General features: G+C 41.2%; 1 protein-coding gene across 1 annotated transcript in view; it reads right to left on the bottom strand.

Annotated features, from left to right (window-relative positions):
* The window catches only part of LOC121869030 (MOG interacting and ectopic P-granules protein 1-like), a 46919-nt gene extending 23052 nt beyond the window's left edge, over nt 1-23867 (bottom strand). Inside the window, 5 exon segments of the mRNA XM_042370108.1 lie at nt 1599-1754; nt 4667-4912; nt 12518-13422; nt 14544-14606; nt 23764-23867. Coding sequence (XP_042226042.1) covers nt 1599-1754; nt 4667-4912; nt 12518-13422; nt 14544-14589 — 1353 coding nt within the window. The 5' untranslated portion in view covers nt 14590-14606; nt 23764-23867.
* Nucleotides 23868-24280: the final 413 nt, after the last annotated feature.

Here is a 24280-nt window from a genome sequence, read left to right as displayed (position 1 = left end):
AACACAACAACCTACTGTATGTTTGGTGTCACGTCACTGGACCACCTTAGATCCTCAACCATTATGATACACAGTACTGTACCATCTTGGGTTATCATCACAGTTATAAAACACAACCACCTTATGAAACATCAACAGTGTTCCAAGAAGCTGTGTCTGGAGGAAGACCTCAGAGGAGCTTCTGAAGGGTGTAGGTCACAGCATCAGGTGGAAGTAGAAGGAATCTAAACAGTTTAATGACTTAGCCAAATACAGTACTGTGAGATGATCCTTTATAATGTTCATTCTTATGGTTAGGTTAATGTGCTCTGGTATTATACAAGCGTTTAAGTACTGTATAATACTTTTAACAGTTTCTTCAATATAATATTATACAATGTCCTGAGGGTTTTGTCCAACACTCGCCCCAAGAACAACCAACTCAAAGTCTCGGTGTAACTTACTATATCACCATCACCAGGTCAGGTCAGGGTGTAAGTAATGCTGTTAAGTTTCATGTAGCCTTCCAATGGCTTGGCTTCTGCTCCATGTCTGGGAGGGAAGGAGGGAGAGAAGGAGGGGCAAGGTGTAGGTAGTGAGTGGAGGGAAGGAGGGGCAAGGTGTAGGTAGTGAGTGGAGAGAAGGAGGGGCAAGGTGTAGGTAGTAAGTGGAGGGAAGGAGGGGCAAGGTGTAGGTAGTGAGAAAGAGGAGGGGGTAAGAGGGTGGGGGAGGAAGGAGGAGGAAGAGGATGTAGTACAAGAAGAGACAAAGGAGAGAGAGAGAGAAAAGAGAGAGAAAAAGAAAGAGAGAGAAAAAGAGAGAGAAAAAGAAAGAGAGAAAAAGAAAGAGAGAAAAAGAGAAAAAGAAAGAGAGGGAGAAAAAGAGAGGGAGAAAAAGAGAGGGAGAAAAAGAAAGAGAGAAAAAGAAAGAAAGAGAGAGAGCAACACACAACATGCCACACAAGATCACATTACCCAAGACCCAGTGACCCAAAGCTCTTAGACGATCCATGACCTGTTAACAACTTCTGACCTCAAATCATCCAGGTCACTAGAGGATCTTGGACCCATCTTGAGTATCCTGAGCCTCATTAACTAGGTCATCAGCGTCTTGGGATAGTGATTCAATTAAGGACTAACTTAGGTTTTTTTTTTTCAATGTTTATAAAGAAAACTACATTAAAATCTAGTTCTTAAAGTGAGAGATGCATGCTGAGTATTATCTAGTGAAGAGACTGAGAGACTATCAACTGTATATAATGTACCGAGAAATGAAATCAGTTCAGTCCGTTCACAAAATGCTAAGTTAAGTTAAGAGTCAAATAAGAAGAAGAGAGAGACTGAAGAAGAAGACATAAGACATAAATATGAAATACAGTAATTGGGTAAACATGAGATAAAAAAAGGTAATTAATGAATAAACAGAAAAAATTATTACAGTACTACTTGTCATGATTCTCACATGCAGTAAGGATGTAGCCAACAGCACAAACACAACCGTACGTATGACTCGTATAGAGATTAAAAGGCGCTCACAAGTGTTGACCAAGTTACACAGTAAATGAACCACCACTACTGTAATGTACAGACAAACAACATCACCTCTAGATGGTGACCTACCTTTGGCTTCCCCTCCATAACGTAGGGCACAATAAACGATGGCGCCTCAATCACATAGGCGTCATCCTGCAAATGACCTAAACTGTTATAATATTGTTGCAGCTGAGCCAAATGCTGGGAGTTCATGGGTACCTGCCCACCCTGAGCCAGCAGTACCTGCAAGAGGTCAGGAGTTGGAACTCTAGGTAAAGGTTGCAGGCTTAGCACGTCAACGACTACTGATCAAGGGTCTAGGGGCAGGGTGCAGTACACTAGGCTAGGGGGTCACACGACTCCACACATAAAGGGGTTTGATTGCTCAGGTTATATCATTAATTACATAAAATGAGGACAAAAGGAAGCTGGTGCAGTAATGATAATAATATCAAATTCTTTATGTGTAAAAATTAAAGTGGAAATCAATAATATACACACATGCGCACAAGCATGCGCACACACACACATTCTATTTTACACAGATATTCCCAAGCTTCCATGTTCCCACACATCAATACACACCAACACACTGTCTCACAAACACAATTACTAACTCGTGGAAGTATTCTTGTTCTCACTCTTTAACACACACACACACACACACACACTTTCACTCTCAAATAACCTTATCATATCAATGACTTAAGAATACACTTATAATATGACATAAAATCAATTATAAACAAGAGAAAAATTAACAAATATAAATCAAGGGCACAGATATAATGAGAATGTGACCACCAAACTGTTCCTCAAACTTTAAACATCAAACAGGAACTAAGTGTAAACCCTCTACACACAGTCCTCTCTCCCACCCATGAACCTCTGAAGCTCGACACAGTGTTGGGTCTACAGAAGGTACACTGGGTCATGTCTTGAATTTACAGGTTCATGAGCCTCACACCCGGAGTTTTAAACGCCCTCTTACGTTGAAGACGGTCGTCGTGTTTCAACTCGAGTTTTAAAAAAATGAGTCCCGGGGGACACCGCAGTACAGTACTTAACGGGGTGGTGTGGCAGTAAAATTAACTAATTCCAATCAAATTAATTTATAATATTGGAATTAGTTAATTTTACCGCCACACCACCCCGTTAAGTACTGTACTGCTGTATCCTTCGACTCACTTTTTTAAAACTCGGGTTGAAACGCGACGACCGTCTTCAACGTAAGAGGGCGTTTAAAACTCCGGGCGTGAGGCACATGATGGGCGAGAAGACTTGTGTTGGTGGGGTGTAGATCCCTTCTAGGATTATTAGTCAATCTAAAGTAACAGTAAAGAGAGTTCTTGAAGTAGCTTCCCAGAGGAGATAAATTTGAGGAACATTACGGCTAAATTGCAAAGCAGAAACTGGCAACAAGATGAAGGGATTAACTGATGACCTGGCTGACTATACTGTACCAATGTGACACCAAGAGGCATCACCTTACTTACATCTCCTACTACTCAATGTGTGTGTGTGTGACAGGTGCTACTACAAGCCATGTAAGACAATGTTGGGGAAAATAAGCCAAGGATGAAGTGTTACATTCTGCTCTATTATGCCTTATAGTGAAGCATTAACACCTGTGCAGTGGTGTCCCAGAAAAAGGTATATACAACGTCTTACACATTTTTGTGGACATAACACGAGTGTTTATATTACAAGAGCAACTCATGGGGGACCGTACGAGTGATGACAATGTTGCTGTTCTAGTACAAACATCCATGAGATCCCCACAAACACACGTAAGGCGGTGCTGTGTACATATCTCAGAGAAGCCCTGTAGTGTGTTGATACAGTGTTGGATTATACTATACAAGGTGTCTGTTGCTGCTAATGTTCTGCCTTATCTCAATTGTCCACAACTGATAAGAGTTTCACAATTACATGTCATGGAACTTGTGCTCAAAGTCTAACAAGAAAATAACAAGTAGAACAATAAAAGAAAACTCAAAACATAACTTACAAAATATATTAAGTAATATTGGCATAATCAGAACCAATGCATTAGCTGAACCTTCTTACACCTTGCAAACCTTTCCCCACGATGCTGTGTGTGCTGGACTTAAGGAGCGATAACACCCTTCCTTCCTTCCTTCCTTCCTTCACTTACCTTCACCTGTGGCATCAGATCTCATGAAGATCAGGAACATCACCTTATTTCACCTGATGATTAAACACCCTAATACCTAATGTGGGTGAGGGTTGACTAGTTCTGTTATGATAGGTTAAATAAGGTTATATTTGGTTATCTTAAATTTGGTTACATTTGATTGGGTTGGCTTTGGTTGTTAGGTGTGGTCAGATTAGCATTAGGGTGTCCAATCATCAGGTGAATTAAGCCAGAGTCCCAAACCGTCATGAGATCCCCGACACACTTACACACCAGCTGATACCACAAAACAACCTTTACCATCATTTACACACTCTGCTGCCGCTGCTTCCTGGACGTCCACTTCCCTCACCTCAAGTACTTCCCCCTGACCTCCCCTTCTCCCTCACACCATCCACCTCCCCTGACCTCCCCTTCACCCCCACACCATCCATCTCTCCTGACCTCCCCATCTCCGCACCAGCTTGGCTAACTCGGGTCGTCACCAAACCCGTATCAAATTACTTGAATGTTTCTCTTTATCACTTTTTTTATAACTCAGCTCAACTATCAATGAGACTTTAACTCTTTAGTCAACTTCTTCCCAGCTTACCCCAACCATAAGACCACAGTTAATCATCTCCACACACGCACACACATTCATCATTCATTCATTTACCTCCTTAACAAATCCTGGGCTTTCAATCCTTTTATGACACTCATGTTGCATCACCCCTCCCACCCGCCCCCCTCTTTAATTTTGGCTATATCTTCATTCATTTTTGTATCATCAGTGACTCATAATGCAGCTGTTGTTTTTGCACCTCTACATCTGCCTCACCTCCTCACACACCTGTATGCTAACTCTTACACCTGACAATTATTTACACTCTTCTCAATATAATCTTGTTATCATGAAACACAGGGAGTCTGATGATAACAAGACTCGCACAGTTCAGCTAATGCTCCCACCCTTAAGCCTCCACTTAAACAAAACATAAAGCATTTGACAGTGTACCTTGGGACTGACCTGCTGTAATGCAGTGATGTACGCCGACTGTAGGCCTTGGGCAGGCACTCCGCCCGTGATGGCTTGGATAGCATTTTGTATATTGATGTTTGAGACGGCGGTGGAGGTGCCCCGGGCCGTGACTGTGTGGATTGTGGTGCTGGTGGACTGGGCGACGGCTGCTGCTAGATTACCCTGGTTCTTCAGCAGTGTGTTCGTGTCTATAATGATCACGTTTGGGTCCTTCGACTTTATCTGTGGAAATATATTTAGTGAGTAGACTGTACTGTACAAAGCTCTTCACCTGTGAGGAAAAATCATAGTTGTGTTTGTAAACATAACACAGTACAGTACAGTACTGTATGCCCTGACTGGTCCTCCCCAGTGTATTGTACTGTACAGGTAATGAAGCAATCTCACTGACAGATTGAAAAGGTGACCAGGTAACTCAGAGATGTCTAAACACAACACTGAACTGTCTTACACACACTGTACAACAACAGCCTAACATAGACTTTGTTACTCCACCTGTCTCTACACTCAAAGCTTCAGTACTACTTAACTGTGTCTTGGCCTCAGTGTGACATCTCTTCATCACCGGACTGGTTATAATGAAGGTACAACAACAGGTGGGAGGTGGAAGGTAAGTTCTATATTCACCAGTGTTCATCACACAAGGAACACTGTACATACAACACTAGTACACAACACTGCCACAGGGCAGGACTGACAATAAGTAGGAGTTGCCATTTATTGGGTCATAAATTTATCCTCCAAGTGAGAGTCATAAGAACTAGTGATGAAAGTCAACAGTAGCTGAGTGTCTTATCATATAACACACAAGAGAGAAAGAGACACTAATCAATCAAACACAAGATACTAAAAAAATTTGATATAAATTTATTCTCTATGAGTTACAGTATTTTTTTAAGATGCCAAGAGGAGAGGAGAGCAAAACATACAGACAGACACACAGGAACAATAGTGAGAGGAAAAATAATAACAATAATGATAAAAACAATCTCACACATCCTTTATATTATTTTCCACAGATAGTGAGTGAGTGAGTCAGTCAGTCATTATTATTATTACGATGATGGATAATGACAAACACCTTGAGAAAAAATGTAGTGCACCCTTAACTACCTCCCCCAAACTAACCTAACCTCAACTACCTCTCCCCCAGTAACAACGTTCTCATAACAAAATAATACACAACGTTTAACCTTTCTTTTAATGCTGCTGTAACTGTTGTACACAAGAGCATGGTACAGTAACCACCTGGTCTATAAACTATGACACTACTGTACTGTTCAATCATGTAAACTCAGTAGTGTGTGTGTGTGAACTGCAATAGACATCAAGACACCTCCGTTAGTGAAGAACGAACCATAACAGGTGTAGGTAAATCTCTTCCATAACACGAGCAATACTTCACACCCCAGGGAGCTCCTCTGAGGGACGACACGGGGGCCTCCTGAGCCATCCATCCATCACCACACATCTCCTTTAGACTTTTTATTACCCTTAGGCTGTCTTGTCCCCTCTCCTCTCCTATGTATATTTTCCTCAACCTTTCCCTCCTCTCATGTACACTGTCTCCCTCCACCTAACACACCTGCTACAATACCTCTAGCTCCCTGGCCTCCACCTAACACAATACCTCTAACTCCCTGGCCTCCACCTGCTACAATACCTCTACCTTCCTGGCCTCCACCTAACACAATACCTCTACCTCCCTGGCCTCCACCTAACACAATACCTCTACCTCCCTGGCCTCCACCTAACACAATACCTCTACCTCCCTGGCCTCTGCTAATACAGTACAGAACCTCTATACATCCTGGCCTCTGCTGCAAAACACCAATAATAAAGAGTCTCTATACTGTCCTTGTGTTGGCAGGTGAGAATGGTAGAGTGTGAAGGTGACTACTGCTGTGTTGTGAATAAACATTAACGATGATGCCAGAAGACCAAATGAGTGGCAGGAAGACCCAACGATATAATGAGTCATTGTTGTTAAACTTGTGGGCCAGAGGGAACTGAACAAGGGCACACTACAGAAAACTTAATATACAGATCTTGTACATGAACAAGTATGTGATGGAACAATGTCTGGCAGGAGACAGTACTATACAATACTATATTATCGGTAATTTATCAAGTTAACGTAAAAAAGCAATAACATGAATCTAAAAACCTGACAAACAGAAAAAACGATGCAGAGCTAATTGATGGGGGAAAGTTTTACTACAGAGAGTTTCCAGATGATGACGAACCCACATACATCTGGCAACAAACATTAGATGGCTAGATGACCTTGAACTTTTGACCCCATGACCCCAAAAATCAACAGGAAACAGCCTCTTTCTCCCTAAAGGTGGATTATCTACAGTTGGGTGAACCAAACCAACGACCCTTAGGAACTGCTTTATCCAATCAGCCGCTGCCTCTCTTAATACAGATACTTAAACTAAATAAATAAATAAAAAGTAACAACATTACTTCAAGGTACAGTATTGTACTGTAGTTCACATTTTGGAGTAAAGTTTGTGAGGTTGTAGTCAAGCTGTTGACCTTTGACACTTGTGTTTTATAAGAGACTTGATCTGATGCTCCACACTTTACTCTCACAAGTTTCATCAAATATCTTTACTGTTATAAGAGACAACACAAACATCTACCTTGACCTGAGAGTGACCTTGACCTGACACAACCGGTAGTTAAAAGCCTCATCTTGGTACTTATTCACAAGAAGCTCCACAAAAATGTATTCAAACAACAATTATAAAGGTGATAAGTTGTGACAGGTGACCTTGACCTTGAGTGAGAAGCTTGGGGACTCTCACAAGACACACCCATCCAGATCTTGCTGACAAATGTCTTCACTTGGGAAACAATACTGTAGTGTTACAGCCACAACAACTGGCAGCCTTTTTTAATGACTTTGGTAACTTATGGCCTTCAATGATGGTCTAAAATAAAGTAAAATGTATGTATGTATGAGTGTATGCATGTATGAGTGAGTAAAGTCTTAAGAGGCATAGTGTTTCTGTAATTGGCACCTGACTTAGTATTATAGTTATTACTATGTAAATATACAATCTTGTTGACTATTGATTGATTGATGGAGGGAGGGAGGCCCACTCTCAGTTCAATATTTTACAACAGGTTTGATCCCAGACATTGTTCAGTAAAGAGTAGTGGTAGCAGTGTCTAATATTCAACACACACTTATTGACATCACTATTAAGTGATGGCAAAGTTTGGGTCTTTTTCCACTAGTTGCTAGGAAGAGTCTTGTAGCTGTCATAGCCGTAACTACCGTTGGGTAATTGGGATAACTTAAGTGCCAACAATAAACTCTAATGGTGTCAGTTTTAGAGGTTGTGAGGAGTGGCACCTGTCAGCTACACACAGCACCAACAACTAATAATGGGAGAGAACAATTATTGCAATTATGTCCAGGTTACAGGTACAGTGTCTGTAGCCCCTCACCTACACTCTGATACAGCCGGTGTTTGTATTATTAACAGTATAGATCAACACCCAGCAGAAGGTTCAATACATCAAGTGATGGTGTGTTTGACATCAAGCAAGTGTTGTCACCTGACCGTCCTGTACAGTAACCCTCACGACAGGTGTATGGTGAGAAGCAAACAAAGGATGACAGACCAGCCATCACACAACACCGACCACCAAGATATTATTTAGGATCAAAACATTAAGATGACTGACAGCCATACAGGAGAAACAGGCAGACACACAACACACTATGGTTGTTTGAGAATCAGTGTCAAGACAAGAGCTGACCAACAACACTTCAAGACATTATTATCTCAAACCACCGACAACAACCTGGCAACCATATTCCTCAAGCTCTCACAGGATGACAATACTGTACAGGACATATGAGAGAAACTTGATCAAATACGTAGTTAGTTTCTTTCTCGAGTTATAATAGCTAGAGTTAATATCCACCACCACTAAGACAGAAAGGTTGTGTAATACAGTTCGCTGATATATAAGAGCATCAGTGTGGGGCTGTACACTCACCTCACTCCACTTTCAACATCACATTAAACAGACAGAACCACAAATTCCTCCCCAATACACCAAACTTTCTTCATACGTTCAGTTTGGTAAATACTGTAAGTGATGGTGCCAACAGTACAACAACACCGTAAGTCTACCAAAAAATTTTGTCACAAGTTGAGAAGAGGAAAAAGATTACCATAGAGCCAAGTGTTGTTAAGACTATGAAGGACTTAAGATGTTCTGTTCCTCACTGTGAGAGACGACCTACACTACTGAGGTAACAGACTTGAGCATCAGTGACCAGGAACATGTCCCTCCTAAGACAAATAATTCGAGTATGGTGCGGTAAGTGTACACAGCTGGAGTACTGTACGTGGTGGCTCACTACTCTGTGTGACTTGTGAATGTTTGGCCACCAGAGGGAAAACTTTTAACACACTAAATATCACCCATGACAGATAATTAGTGTTTTTATCAATAACAGAGAAGGGAATAAGACACGGCTCTTCAACAGAGATGCACAGGATTTAGTCAAGCTGAAATTTATGCCACAATCTCTATTATCAATCTGCCTCACTCTGCCCTTCACAGTCAACACCTATCTTATGGCTCCTTGAGGTACAGTAAGTGATCAACCAGCCTTACTCTCACACCCTCCAGGACACAATGTCAGTACCATACAGTGTCACATTCACCAGAGCTTCAGTGTGGACAGTTTTATCAAAGTGTTGTGGGTAAAATATCAAACCTTGTGAGAGCCATCAGTCAATCAACCAGATGTAGAGAGAGGAAGACTCATCCTGATGTGAGTCAAGGTTATGTGGGTGTACAGCAGCTACAAGTTTGGGATCTTTCTATTTCACATTTTTACAAGTTAACATTCCAGTACACAGTATTTACAGGTGTGATTAAAGACATTATTAGTGGTGCTGCCTCCCTTCCTACCTCTCCACAACAAGGATCATCATCAGCCATTCTCCAACTCAGAGGAACAGTGTCAGGATCTTAACTATTTACTAAAGTTACCAGACCTATGAGAGCAGCTTTAAGTTCCAGGAGCCGTGTGTGAAGCAGTAAACACTACAGTACACAGGAGGTTAACTACCAGGCTCCTATACCTTCCAACCTTAAACTTTAACCCTAAAATCAATAATGTTCTTCCTCTTTCCCATCACCAAGTTAATCATTATCTCTGGAATTTATTAACAAAAAATTAAGTCATCCTGTGAAGACCAAATTGACTATGGAGAGATGACAGACAGACTGAAGCCAAGACACCCTTTACCGTTCATTCATAACAACAACAATAATAATAACAGTACATTACAGTAGTGGTTGAGAAGAATACCATGGCGTATTGACCTCACATCAACATCATTGTAAATCAAGTACACATAACACGAGATACAACAACTACCCATCTTACAAGCAACAATCACCAAAATAAACCACAGCTCTTCCTCTATGTGTAGTGCAGAAGATGGTGTAATTAACTATGGTGATGTACAAGGAAGGTCAATTATAAGAGAAGGTCGTGTATTAGGGAAGGTCAACGGTACTCAGGTCATTCATTACTCTGACCCTATTGGTGAGGTTAAATGTATTTCTCATAAGTATGTGTGCCAAGTATGTGTCCTGTATCATCTTGCTGGCACTGTATATTTCTCACCACTCAAGGACAGTCCACTCATTACAAAGCTAAAGCTCTCTCTCTCTCTCAAATTGAACTTAAGGAAAGGAGTTTATGCTTGGCTAGAAGGTGTAGGAGTGAGTGAGTGATCCAGCAGGAAGGATTGGGACGGCCGGGTGTGGGACAAGGGATGAAAGTGACGTAACAAAGCACAGAAAACAGTACAAGCGGCGATAACGACTCAGATAAACAAACAGATAAGATAATAGTTCAGTAACAAGCATTAACTGTTGCTGCTAATTAATATATGGCAACACAGGGTGACCACACACAGACTACACCACACACAGAGTACACCATACAACACAGACTACACCACACACAGACTACACCACACACAGAGTACACCACACACAGACTACACCACACACAGAGTACACCATACAACACAGAGTACACCATACAACACAGACTACACCACACACAGACTACACCACACACAGAGTACACCATACAACACAGAGTACACCATTTGTGCTGCACAATATATGGCAACACAGGGTGACCACACACAGACTACACCACACACAGAGTACACCATACAACACAGACTACACCACACACAGACTACACCACACACAGAGTACACCACACACAGACTACACCACACACAGAGTACACCATACAACACAGAGTACACCATACAACACAGACTACACCACACACAGACTACACCACACACAGAGTACACCATACAACACAGAGTACACCATACAACACAGACTACACCACACACAGACTACACCACACACAGAGTACACCATACAACACAGACTACACCACACACAGAGTACACCATACAACACTACATTCCCCGTCACTACAAACATAATCTTACACCTGACATCACTAACTTCTCCATCGCTAAGTCGTTAAATAACATCAACTATGACAAGGCAACATTAATACTTGTCTTATCATGTAGCTACAAGTGCCAATTAAAATCTTTCTTTAATAACCAACAACTCTGGAAATTGTTTATAAATATACCAATATCTAAAGTACAATACGGTATTATCACTATGGTAGGGTACTGTATATACTCCTATTAACTGTACGCAATTATGATACCTTCAGTTCTTACTAGGTAGCTTCCACATCTTAGAGTCTACACTGACACAAGATACACAGACAGACAGACAGACAGACACACACACACAGACACACACAGTACTGTACCCTAAGTAAATGTAAGGATTTGCTCTCTCAAACCCAGTTCTTATTTTTATTTAACTTATACAGTAGAGGGAGAAGTTTGGGTTGTTAAACAGTGATATTCATATTTAATCAAAGGAAGCATAAAGAAAGCAGTTTACTTCTTTCAGCTCCACAGTATAAGTTAAGTAACATCATCATACTGAGCCGAGTTACTTTACAAACACAATAATCTTTTCACACCAATTGTCACATCTAAGAATTTATTTGGATTTAAGAAACCTTCAGGGGCCAAAAGGATAAACACGACAACATATCTCTAAGTATTACTGTACATGGAGAGGTGAGGTGAGGTTGTACAGATAAATGGTTAGGTGAGTAAAGGACAGTATCAAAGTTGCCTCTATGACCTTCAAGAAAATATCAAAAGGTCACATGATATAACTTTCTGGGTCAGCACAGATACAAGTTCCCGTCATATTAACGTAGCTGCCATCACCACCACAACCACCTTCACTCATTACAGACAAGTTAGCAGCCCAGAACTGTACTACAGATGTAACCCATAAAATATAACATAACTTGACCAACTAACATCAAGACTATAACCAGGTGATCAAGGTACAATATACTGGTACTAATAAAGACCACAACAACAAAATAAAATAACTAACAAAATATAAATAAAAAACACGGGTATTAAATCATTCCTGCTACCTTGCCAGAGATGTTCCCCAAGTGAACTAACAGCTCCTCTCCCTCACTCTTGATGCCACTGTGTGTGTGTCATCTTGGCTTTCATGACAGCAAGTGAACAAAACAGTTTTAAAAAGTCTACCAAAGATTCCTATTCATACAAGACATTCACCATAAGTAGGGTCAGCTCATCAGAGTATCAGTAAGGTCAGCCCATCAGAGTGAAGTATTATCAGACACCAAACTTCCACTTAAATATATCCCATTAAGCCACCACTCACCTCCTTCTTCTCCTTCTGCTGTATCTTCCTGACGTCGGCGTCACTGATGGCCAGAGGGTCGCTCTCCTCGATCATCTCAATGTCGCTGCTGTCGTCCTTGATCACCTCGTCGGTAATCTTAATGTCGTCGTCGTCCTCGGTGTACTTCTTGGGGGTCCGCCGTACCCTCAGTTGCCTGGTCTCCCTGATGGGCACCTCCTGTATGTCGTCCGAGGTCTCCCTGGCCGACTTTTTCGACCTCTTTCCCTCGGACTTTTTCGGCTCCGGTTTCTCGGCCGGTTTCTCCTCTGTCACTGCATCGCCTTTCTTCTCGCTCTCCTTTTTCTGTTTGTCTCCCTCCTTATTTGTCTTATTCGTCTTCTCCCCCTGTTTATTCTCCTTCTCCGCCTCTTTGTCGTCTTTCTCTCCCTCTTCACTATCCTTATCTACCTCTTTTTTGTCTTTCTCACCCTCTTTACTGTCTTTATCTTTCACCTTATTATCTTTCTCTCCCTCACTTTTCTCCTCTTCTACTTTTTTCTCTTTCTCTTCACCACTTTCACTGCTGTCACTCTTTGCCGCCTCTTTCTCCTTCTGTTCACTCACGTCCATCTTTTCCTCTGTGTTATCCTCATCTACGGGCTCCTCCTCGTTCGTCACAACACCGTCCGCCTCCATACTTTCCTCCGAGGCGTCAACGTCATTTTGTTGTGTGTGAGCGGCCTCCTCCTCCTCCTCCTCCTCCTCCTCTTTATGGTTTCTGTTCTCTTCTGACTTTCCATTATCCTCACTATCACTTCCCTCAGAGTCTTCACCGTCACCTTTCTCTACGTCACCGTTTATCTGGGGTTTCTCCGATTCCCCGTTCTGTAGTTTGACTTCTTCCATTTCTTTCATTCCATTAATCGCTTTCACCTTTTCATTATCTGTTAAGAAGAGAAGAGGTTTAGAGTCGGGCTAAAGAGTAATGTTAGAGCCACGTACATCGTAGCTATATAATACAATGGTGTCATCAGGCCAGACATACTTCCTTCCTGCTAAATTATTCTATGCATATAAATGTAAAGGTTTAAATTGGAGCCCCAGTTTCTAGTATTACACGTGAAAAAATATAATTCCCGGAAAAACACGATCATATACCTCAAGTTTAGTGACAATGAAAGAGTGAACAAGATTTAAAGTTTATGTCATGATGAATATTAATGTCATTCACCTTCATCTGTATATGTTCAGGACACTTTAGTCGATAAACAAGAATATAAGAACCATGTGAAGATTAATACCCCATACAGGTACTCCCCGACTTACGACGGGGTTAGGGACCGACATCCAGGTCGTAAGTCGAAATGGTCGTAAGTCGGAAATGCTTAAATAACACAGAAAATAAAAAAATTGGGTCTCTTTTTCTTCTCAGCACCACAAAATGCTCACTTTTAAGCTTGCCAGCCATTTTAAAGAGAATTACAGATGAAAATTTTGTCTGTGTACTGACTTTGGGACTAAGAAATAAATAATTTGACCACATTTTGGTACGACTGTGGCGGTCGTAAGTGCGGGTGGACGTAAGTCGGGGAGTACCTGTGTCTTATTTCACCCCAAGATTAACGACCCCAAATGCTAACCTAACCAACCCCACAAGTAGCATGAGGGTATTTAATCATCAGGGAAAATAAGCTGATATTTTAATCTTCATGAGATCTGAAACAGTTTAATGAGAACAGCTTTAAACAGTTAGTTAAGCTTTGATGACAAGAGTAACACTCGTGCTTGAAAAAATTTAACGTATTGACAACAATAATTGACCAAGACTTCGAGGCTGCTTTTAATAGTCAAGGTTGACCTCAAAGGTAAGTGTACAAGTTATCTCTTATCCACACTACACTGCAGCCATAAGGACCACTAACACTGATTCATAACATATACCTATACTGTACTGTACACCTCAGCCTCTTCCTGGTCTTAAAGCTCACTAACTGTACTGGTGATAAAGTTATGACAACAAAGAGCTACAGTAAATAAGAATCACTACAGTAAAACAGTTGCTCACCAGTCGAAGATTCTTCGAGCCCTGCTGTTGCTTCACTCTCCGACATGGTGTTGGAGATCCAATCTGAAAGAGACCAAACATTGACAACAACACTGAAGATCACACAACTGTATAAGATTTATAAATGATCCTAACATTACTGATGAGTGACTCTGTCAAGGTGATCTGTTCGTCCCTCTACAGTTTTGCACTGTACTGTACCAGCAGTATCAAGTGAAGTCTTCTCTAACACATTTATTTAAGTCATCAGTCACTTTACCCTGATACATTAAGGACCTGACAACAGCTGTATAACATTCGAGATACTGTACATACCATATACAGTACCAGTACTGTACTGAATATAAAATATGTTTCTTTGCTTGCACCGAAAAATAATGCAACATTTACGAGACGTGGACAGTATGTGCCCCAACAGGACAAGTGCAACACCCAAGTGAAGGAAAGAAGAGACAACAAGTAATCATGAAACACCTTCCATGGACAAGCCAGACCCACAAGTCTAGTACTGTACAGTACATAACTCTGCCACATTCCTCATACAGTTTACTATACAGTATTTCTCAGCAATGATGAATGAAATTTAGAATTTGCACCACCTTAAGACAATATGCTGCACTGACTGACTAGTTTAATAATACAATATTACCAGCAATATAATTCTAGACAACCTACAAGTTAACAACATTGTTTCCTTGTGTGCTGTACCAACCAAACACTTATAATCTAGTGTGGTGTAACTTGTACCCAGACCAACCCTATGGTACTGTACCACCTGTCAACAATCTACCGTAACTAATGTAAATACAGTACTACAGTAGTTGGCAATCTTTAGCCACATGACTACTGTAACACAATAGTTCCTGCTGGAGGTGGCAGACAAGTGTAACACATTACCCAAACACTTCACCCTGTCACCATCTCCAAAACCTAATACTAAAACCTCTCAACCAAGACTATTTGACAAACCTTATGGATTCAGCCAATCAAATTATGGAAGCAGATGTTGCCAGCTTACAGTACACAGTAAATAAAAGACAAGAGTACTCCTGTATATGGAAGGATTAGGGTGAACTGTACCTCAAAGATAAGGCTAAAGTTGTCCTTGACCCTGACTCAGTATGAGGAAAACTTTGCCCAACTTGGAATGAATGAACTGATGAAATTCACACACTACTTATGTGACTATAAGACAAACATTTCCCCCAAGAGAAGACCTTTCTTGTACACACAGCCTTCCTTAATGACCAGACATCCTTAGCCTTCGTGTATAACCTCAAGTAACCACAGAAAATGCACGAAGCTAACAAGTTAAGCTAATCGTAGTATTAGGGTCAATAGGGTAGCTAGCTGGCAGCCACACAAATGTCTACGGCTGTGTAAAGGTCAAAGAGAAGGATTTGATCAATGGTTTTGACATTAAAGAACATAGCATCTTTAGCTAACAATATAAACTTATCTTCAATAATATACCAAGATGCCCAACAGTATTATAGCGACAAGACCCGGTTGACAACCCCTAAATGACCAAACATGTTAAAATAATTAACTGAATAACACCTTCATAATGATGCATTATTTTAAACTGTAAATACAATACAACGTCTTATATCATCTTTAACACCTTGTTGCTAATGTACTTCTTAAAAGGGAAGCTCTTTATGTGTTGAGGAGGACAGTGCCAGTGTGTGTTCAAGGAGGACAGTGCCACAGCAAAGCAGGAAAGAAATGAGAGAGAGAGAGAGAGGGGGGAGCCAACACAAGAAATACTCCCGGAAAAGATATGCACGAAGACAGCTGAACACCTCTTCCCGTACAGTACCATAGACCAAACAGTATTCAAGTCTCAGTGTGGCTGTTTCACAAATCCCTTCAACCAGTGTCCAAACATTAGCAGTATAATATATGAATTGACAGTCATAACAAACAATCACCACAGTAATGGTATAAATATTGTACATGACGCTATAGGTTGATAAATATATAGACAAAACTATAGTAGGTTTCTTCTGTCTTATGATATAGCTATACAATACAGTACCTATATATGTTTGGTAACCTGTGACTGTAATAACAATGACAATTCCATTTTGCTGGGCAGTATCATATGAAATCTATAACTTCATGAGCCTTTAAATTTCTTCAATATTATCTATAATTGTGGCTAATTACTCTAACTTGCTGCTATAAGCATTACAAACTATTATAGGTATGGTAATGACCCATCCAGTGACCTCGTTAACTGGTACACTTGGAGTTGGTCAAACACAACATTTTACCTGGGACCAACACATGAGATAAAAGTGAAAAGTCTTCATTATCAAACAGTTATATAAGTATACTATTTATAGCAACAAGTCAACTGGGTCCTGACACTAAACAAACAGTGGTGGAGATTTACTTTGTGATTATTCTCTTGATATATATACAGTATCATAACTATTAAGTTTATGGACTTAAATTACATTATTGGAGTTTTTAAGAAGAAACATTTCTCCCAGGTTCATCATGATGTACAAGTTTACTTTATTGTTGGAACGACTGATTCACTCTCATTGGTTCCACTTTGGTCGATAATTTTTAGTCATGCAAAAAGTTGGCAGAGTTTTGAAAGGAATGATTGTGGAGCTAAAATACAGAGAAAGTTATTTATAGAAAAAGCAAGATTTTTTTCTTTTTGAGAGAGAGAGGATAGGAGACAGGCCCCTGACTGTGACAAACCAAGAAAATTTTCAACTGAATCTACATATACAATAGGGTACTGTACCCTGCAATTACAAGCAACAAAATTCTGATAGTGCCTAAACCAAGTGCCTCCTTAAGTTAGGAAGCACGAAATAACAATGTACAACGGGGAAAAAAGACGAAAGACTCCATAGAAATTGTCTGAGGATATCACGAATTTTAGGAACCCCCAAATATTTCGATGAATGGAAATAAAGTCACAAGACTTGTACACATTGACAACACAATATGCTGCACAGTATATATGACGGCATTGCACGTAGGTTAAGTTAGGTTAGGTTTTTCCGCGCCTTTTTTTCCTTCTGATCTTTTTCCTGGATTCATTATTTCACCTGACAATTAAACACCCTAATATTAACCTAACCTAACCCCATCATTCAACAGCCAGGTTTAATCATCAGGTAAAGTAAGGTTGGGTTCCTATCTTCGTAAGACCCAAGTCAGAGATTATAACACAAGGATTATTGTTCACAACTGTAGGAGGGGGAGCACTGGTGGGTCACTCCATCACACAGGGGACATTAAGAAAGATGTGTGTCAAGGTTTCAAGAGTAACTTTGGGTGTTATTTCCATTCATTAGTTGATTTGTTTTTTAGTGATTAGTTCACTGTCTGTAGTGAAGATGAACACTCAGAGCATGTCATCCCTAATAACATCAAGCTACCTTTGTAAGATACAGTATATTGTACACGTTCAACTTTTATCTTTCAACATGTTTCAGTAGGTGCACATCAACCCCTGTACAGTACATGATGCTCACACCACAAATGTATTCCAGTATTTAGTAACTTTAGGCAAGTAACACATCACTGCAGCTCTGGCAGAGACTCACAATGAACATTACTTTAATTTTGTTCTTTGTCAAAATGGTTCTAAAAGAAGATCATTTTTTGAAGAAAACCATTTGATAAAACTTGTAACAAAAAGCTACAATACTGTACTAGCAGCTCACAGTCTGTTGGGGTACATTGCCAATACAAAGGTGATTTAAACTCATAACGAGGAAATACTCGTACAAAAGCTGTTGTCATCTACAGTACATCTGTGATATTAAACACAAGCCCATCATTAATGTACCGTACGCACAGCCTAAAGCAGTTGCTGTAACAACAACAAGAGTTCACACTCCAACCTCCTGTCAGTACAGTAGCTACAGGACAAAGTAACACTCATATACTGTACATATATAGCTACACTGTACAGTAATCATTTAGTGTACAGGTGAAAAAATGTACACAACTCATGAACTTTGTTTATGTAGTGCTGTCTATGTATGGCTGGTCATGAGCATGTACTGTACACAGTGCTGGCCCAGGTGGGTGGGGGAGCGCAGAAACTTTGCCATTGAAAGCAGCGAGATTCTAAAGCAATGGAGAGGTACCGGTAGATAATTAGATACATTGAGGAATTTCATTCATTCTAAGGCTGTAATTTTGACTTTTTCTTATAAAGAAAAGACAACAGTGATGCAACACACACTGTTATATACTTGTGGTTAGAAGTGCACCTGATAGGCATCATGTCCTGAGTTAGAAAAAACTATGGCTGGGCTTTTTAAATTATTGTTAAACAAATATTTGAGTGTCAATAAAGTTCACTGAAAGACAAATACTTGTGTCTATTGAGGTCAATATTAAAATTTATAATTCACTGACAACGAGTGTAAACGATACAGTACAGTACTTGATAAATAAATGGCAATAACACCCAGTAAGGGAGGTGGACTAGGTGGTGGAGTTTGATCCTTCAATGTTTTACCTTAACATTATAACTTCTCAATTTCTTTCCCTACACTTTTGGAATATACTGTAAATATATGAGAGATATACCATACTGTACTATAGTTGTAACCGGTTGTGGGACGTTTGGGTCAGGGTGGTTATGACCTAACTTAACTTAATCTAACCTAACCATGGCCACGGCAAACATCCGGTGACCCGAAAGTCTTCTCACCGTTGGAGCCCAATGGTACGAGGTCATCACTAACTGGTGCAACTAAATGGTTGAATATTTTAAGAATATCAACACCTATGTGTAGGTCTATACTAATACCATACTGTATCAAGTGTTTGGTAATATAAAGAGATTATTGGAAATATCAGAGGTTGTGTACAATAAAACTGTAAAACATAAATCCCCAGTGTCCTTGACCTCTAATACAACAGTAAATTGCATAATATCCAGGTAAGTCAGGCACACAGTACAGTACACATATAACTGGTGTGAGTATACTGTACTGTACTGTACATGGTTCAATACAATTGCACCAAATGTATATACAGTATATGTGGAACGTCCTCCTCCTCTTCTATATTCCTGTGTATGTTTGTGTACATGATCAAACTGTATGCATCTACCTGCATCAGTTTGTGAGCTTGACCACGCACAAGACTGTACTGTCACCGGGTAATGTTATACAAGAGACACCACTAATCCAGGTGTTGGGAGATTACATTTATAAAACATTAGTTACTTCAATGGGTAAACAAGTGTTTTAGGTCTGCACCCTTAATCATCCTTTGTTTTTCTTGGTATCTTTACTAAAACATTTGTTGTATTGTACAGAACAGTGAGGAAGTATTTAATATCTTATACAGGCCAGTACTTAAAGTTGCTGAAGAAACAACAAGTAGGTCATGGCCTCTGTCTCTGGCACTTTAATAAACTGATAATAATAATCATCACTGAAGGGTGTACTGTACTGTACACTCGAGGCTGGCAGTACTCACTGGTTCAGGCATACAGTACTGATCCTGTACAGTACTAGTGATTTTTTGTCCAATTTAAAGCAGAACTAAATGTAAGGATGCCTTGACCTACTTGTCATTTAATAAGTAAATTTAAAGACAGTTCTCACACTAGATCTGTTAACTACAAGTACAGTACCATACAATAAAGTAATACCTACTGTACTGTATCTCTGTTCCACCCATAACCCCCCACACAACTACCTGTTTAGTGGTGCATCTGTTGTTCCTACACACCTGAGTCAACACAGATCATCCTCACAAGAAACACAAGTACAGTGTGCATTAAGTGTGCTCGAATTACTGAACTCAGACTCGTATATAAAAACACACACACGATAATTTTTTACTGCTATTAAACAAACTACAAGTGTGCTTATAATGTGTGTAGGTACAAGTGTTCACTCATGAAAACTGATGTATCACAAATGTCATAAGAACGTTTGTGGTGTGTATGTCTACTATACACTCACACATACTGTACACACACATATGACATTAATAACAGTATATATAAACTAGCACATATTTGCTACTGTGTGTGTGTGTGTGTGTGTGTGTGAACCAGTATTTTAGGCTATGTTTACTATTGGAGGTCTTTAGTTATGAGTGTTTGTTGATTTTTTGTTTGTTTGTTTATTTATGTTTGTGTTTCTTAATGAGTGAAAGTTTTTGTTAGTTTGTTACTGAGGGTTTGTTTGAGTGTTTGGGAGAAATTGTTTGTGTAAGGGTGTATTTGTTTGTTGATACATGTATGTTTGCTTGCTTATGAGTGTTTGTTTAAAGGTCTTATTGTTTGTTCATGGGCGTGTTTGTGTCTGTTTCTGATGGCGTGTGTATATGTGTTTGTGTATAAAACCAAGCTGGGACGGTATGTTTGTGTATAAATGTTGTGTTATTAGTATAAATGACTTACTTAAACATCATACACAGCAAGTAGTATACACATAGTCTTAAGAATCCATTAACAAGTCTGGTTGAATACATAACATCTTCAAGTGAGCCTACACACACACACACACACACACACAGACACACACACACACACACACACAGTTATGTAATACTGCAACTGATGACAACACACAAGTACACATACAAATAAACAAGTATACACATATACAGTCACACACACATATATCGACATACATACATACACAAACAAGTCTATGTACACACAAACATGTGCTTGTATGTTTGGTTATATGTATACAAATACTTTTCACCAAATATTATAGAAGTGTTTGTTTGTTTGTTTGTTTATGTTTGCTTCTTTGTATGTTTGTTATTGTTTACATATGCTAGTTTGCCGTTTGTTTATGTCCGGCTACTTGTTGCTAACATATGCTTGTCTGGGTGCTTAGGTATGATTATTTGTATGTTATGTATAATGTACTTGCTTGTATGAATGATTGTATATGTAAAATTGTATGTTATATGTTTACAGTATACTTATGTTCAACTGTGTATACTTGTTTATGTTCAAATGTTCAAATCAACACCAATAAAGAATTTTGTTGAGGATAAACTTTAACAGTCTAGTACCCTACCCCACCCAATAAAGAATTTTGTTGAGGATAAACTTTAACAGTCTAGTACCCTACCCCACCTCACCCGTACCTTTACCTTTCACCTTGCCGTACCTTTACCTCACCCTGCCCAGCCTTTACCTCACCCTGCCGTACCTTTACCTCCTCCCCGTACCTCCCACCCCGTACCCTCCCGTACCTTTACCCCCACCCTGCCGTACCTTTACCTCACCCTGCCGTACCTTTACCTCACCCTCCCATGCCTTTACCTCACCCTGCCGTACCTCACCCTGCCGTACCTTTACCTCACCCTCCCGTACCTTTCACCCCACCCTCCCGTACCTTTACCCCACCCTCCCGTACCTTTACCTCACCCTGCCGTGCCTCACCCTGCCGTTTTACCCTCACCTGCCGTACCTTTACCTCACCCTGCCACCCTTACCTTTACCTCACCCTGCCGTACCTTTACCTCACCCTGCCGTACCTTTACCTCACCCTCCCGTACCTTTACCTCACCCTGCCGTACCTTTACCTCACCCTGCCCATTTCTCACGTGGTTACCCAAATTCTGTGTTGGTGGTTATGTTGTGTCTTGTTCTTTACCAGTGACGTATGTGTGGGGGCGGGTGTGTATGGTAGGTATTAGTACAGGTGAATGTCTTACGGTGTGTGTGTGTAACTTTTTGATTCTGTATTTGTCTGTGTAAAAGCGAATCTTTGAGTACTGATGTTGAGATGGTTGTGTGTGTGTGAGAGTACTGGTGTGTACAGTACAGTAAGATTAATGTTTGCGTGGGTGTACAGTACAGAAAGTCTGTACGAAGGTAATTATATGTGTGTGTGTGTGTGTGCGTGTGTCTTAAGGGTGAGTGTACAGGTACGAGCTGTATTTGTAAACAAGATTTTTGTTTACAGGTGTTTATGTGGCAGCGCGCGTGCGCAATTCCAAGTTTATACTTGTGTACCTTTACATAACAAAACACACATGTATGAGTGACCATGTACGTATGTACGTCAGACTACAATTATAACTGTATACGAGTGTGTACATTACATGTACACACATGTACACTATAACAAGCTGAGACAAGCACACCTGTGGTGCTGCAAGCATATGTATGTATGTATATATGTATGTATGTGTGTGTGTGTGTGTGTTGGGGTGGGTGAGGTTAGTGGGGTGTGGTGGTAGTGTGGTGTGGCGAGGGGGAGGTGGGGGGAGATAGAGAGAGTGGGGAAGGAGGGAGAGAGGGAGGGTGGGGTGGGTTGCTGTGTGAACGTATCCTAGATGTGCGTGTGTGTGTGTATCAGCGGGTCATGTGTACATTGAACTCTTCCATACCAGCCAGCACGCACACAGTCTCCTCCACAGACTTCCGCGTACACACACCACCCCATAGCCTGTGTGCACCCTCCCTGTCAGCGTATGTACGCATGTGTACGTCCATGTGCGTATGTGCGTGAAAAAGTAGTGGTGTCCCCCCAGTCTCCCCAAACCACCTCCCCCCCCACCCCGACCGTGTGTGCGTATGTAAGTGTGTGCGTGGTGATGTGTGTGTATGTGTGTGTGTGTACAACTTGTGCGTCCCCCTGTAACCCCCCTTCTCCCTCGCCCCTCTCCCCCCTCCCCCCGCACTGCTGCCGCTCCGCTTTGTTCCACACCACACCAACGGCGTAACCCACATCCCACTCCACCTAACCCACTCGCCGCCCCCACCACCACCCACACTCCACTCATCGCCCACTCTTCCACCCACAACAGTAGACCACCCATACACACTCCCCCAGGGATGCCCACAGTACCCACAATACCCAGTGGGTGCCATAAACAGTGGGGCGTGTGATCCCACTCGGCGCCTGTGGGTTACGACCCTGTCACCGCCCGGCGCCCTTAACTCCACAGCCGGCTGGATTCTACCCGACGGGTTACAGCTCTAACACACTTCTATCACCTCCGTAGCACCTCTATATGCCTCTACTAGCAGCAGCAGGGACAACTCCGGGTAGTGGAGGAGCAGCCAACGTTAGTGGCAGCATCACAACATTCAAAGTTGCGCGGTAAACCCGTGTTCAATGTTTGGCGCCTTCTCCAGTTGTCTGTTTCATCTGTCAGATTCATCTTAACACACTAATATCTCACTGCCGGAACCACTAGTGGCACTGTCCTTATCCTCACTGCACTCGTGCCCACTACTTACTTGATCACACACTATTTTCAAGCACAATTAACGTTAAAGTCACTGTATATTGAGGAAAGTCTAGTTAACCATCGACTCCGCAGTGCACCCGCGGTCCCAATATGGCGGCGACTGGTCACGTGACGGAAAACAGTGACGTCACCTAAAGCTCCAGACGGAGTGAGACCAGCCAATCAGCGTCAAGTTTCTACGTCACGTGACCAGCGGTGCCGCGTTCACCAATCAGGGCTCGTAGATGACGACTTATATGCCCCTATCCCCCCAAACCCCCCGTCAGCGCCTGCTACAGTAGAGGGGGACCAGGTCGCCCTCCACGTGGTCTGACCTCCTCCTCCACCACCACATGTCACCTCCTCCACGTGCTACCTCACCCACCCACACAGTGCCTTCGTCAGGTATTAACTCCCTCTGACCTGGACCTACCTGAAGGAACACCCATTACTACCTGTATTAAATACCTTCGTCAGGAGAGAATACCAGCCAGCCCCTCCATCACATTATCCTTATATTGCGATCT

Source organism: Homarus americanus, unplaced genomic scaffold (assembly GCF_018991925.1).
Source record: "Homarus americanus isolate GMGI-L3 unplaced genomic scaffold, GMGI_Hamer_2.0 scaffold24694, whole genome shotgun sequence".
NCBI classification, from domain to species: domain Eukaryota; kingdom Metazoa; phylum Arthropoda; class Malacostraca; order Decapoda; family Nephropidae; genus Homarus; species Homarus americanus.
Note: the sequence above shows the minus strand (reverse complement) of the source record. Positions and strands in the feature narration are given on the sequence as shown.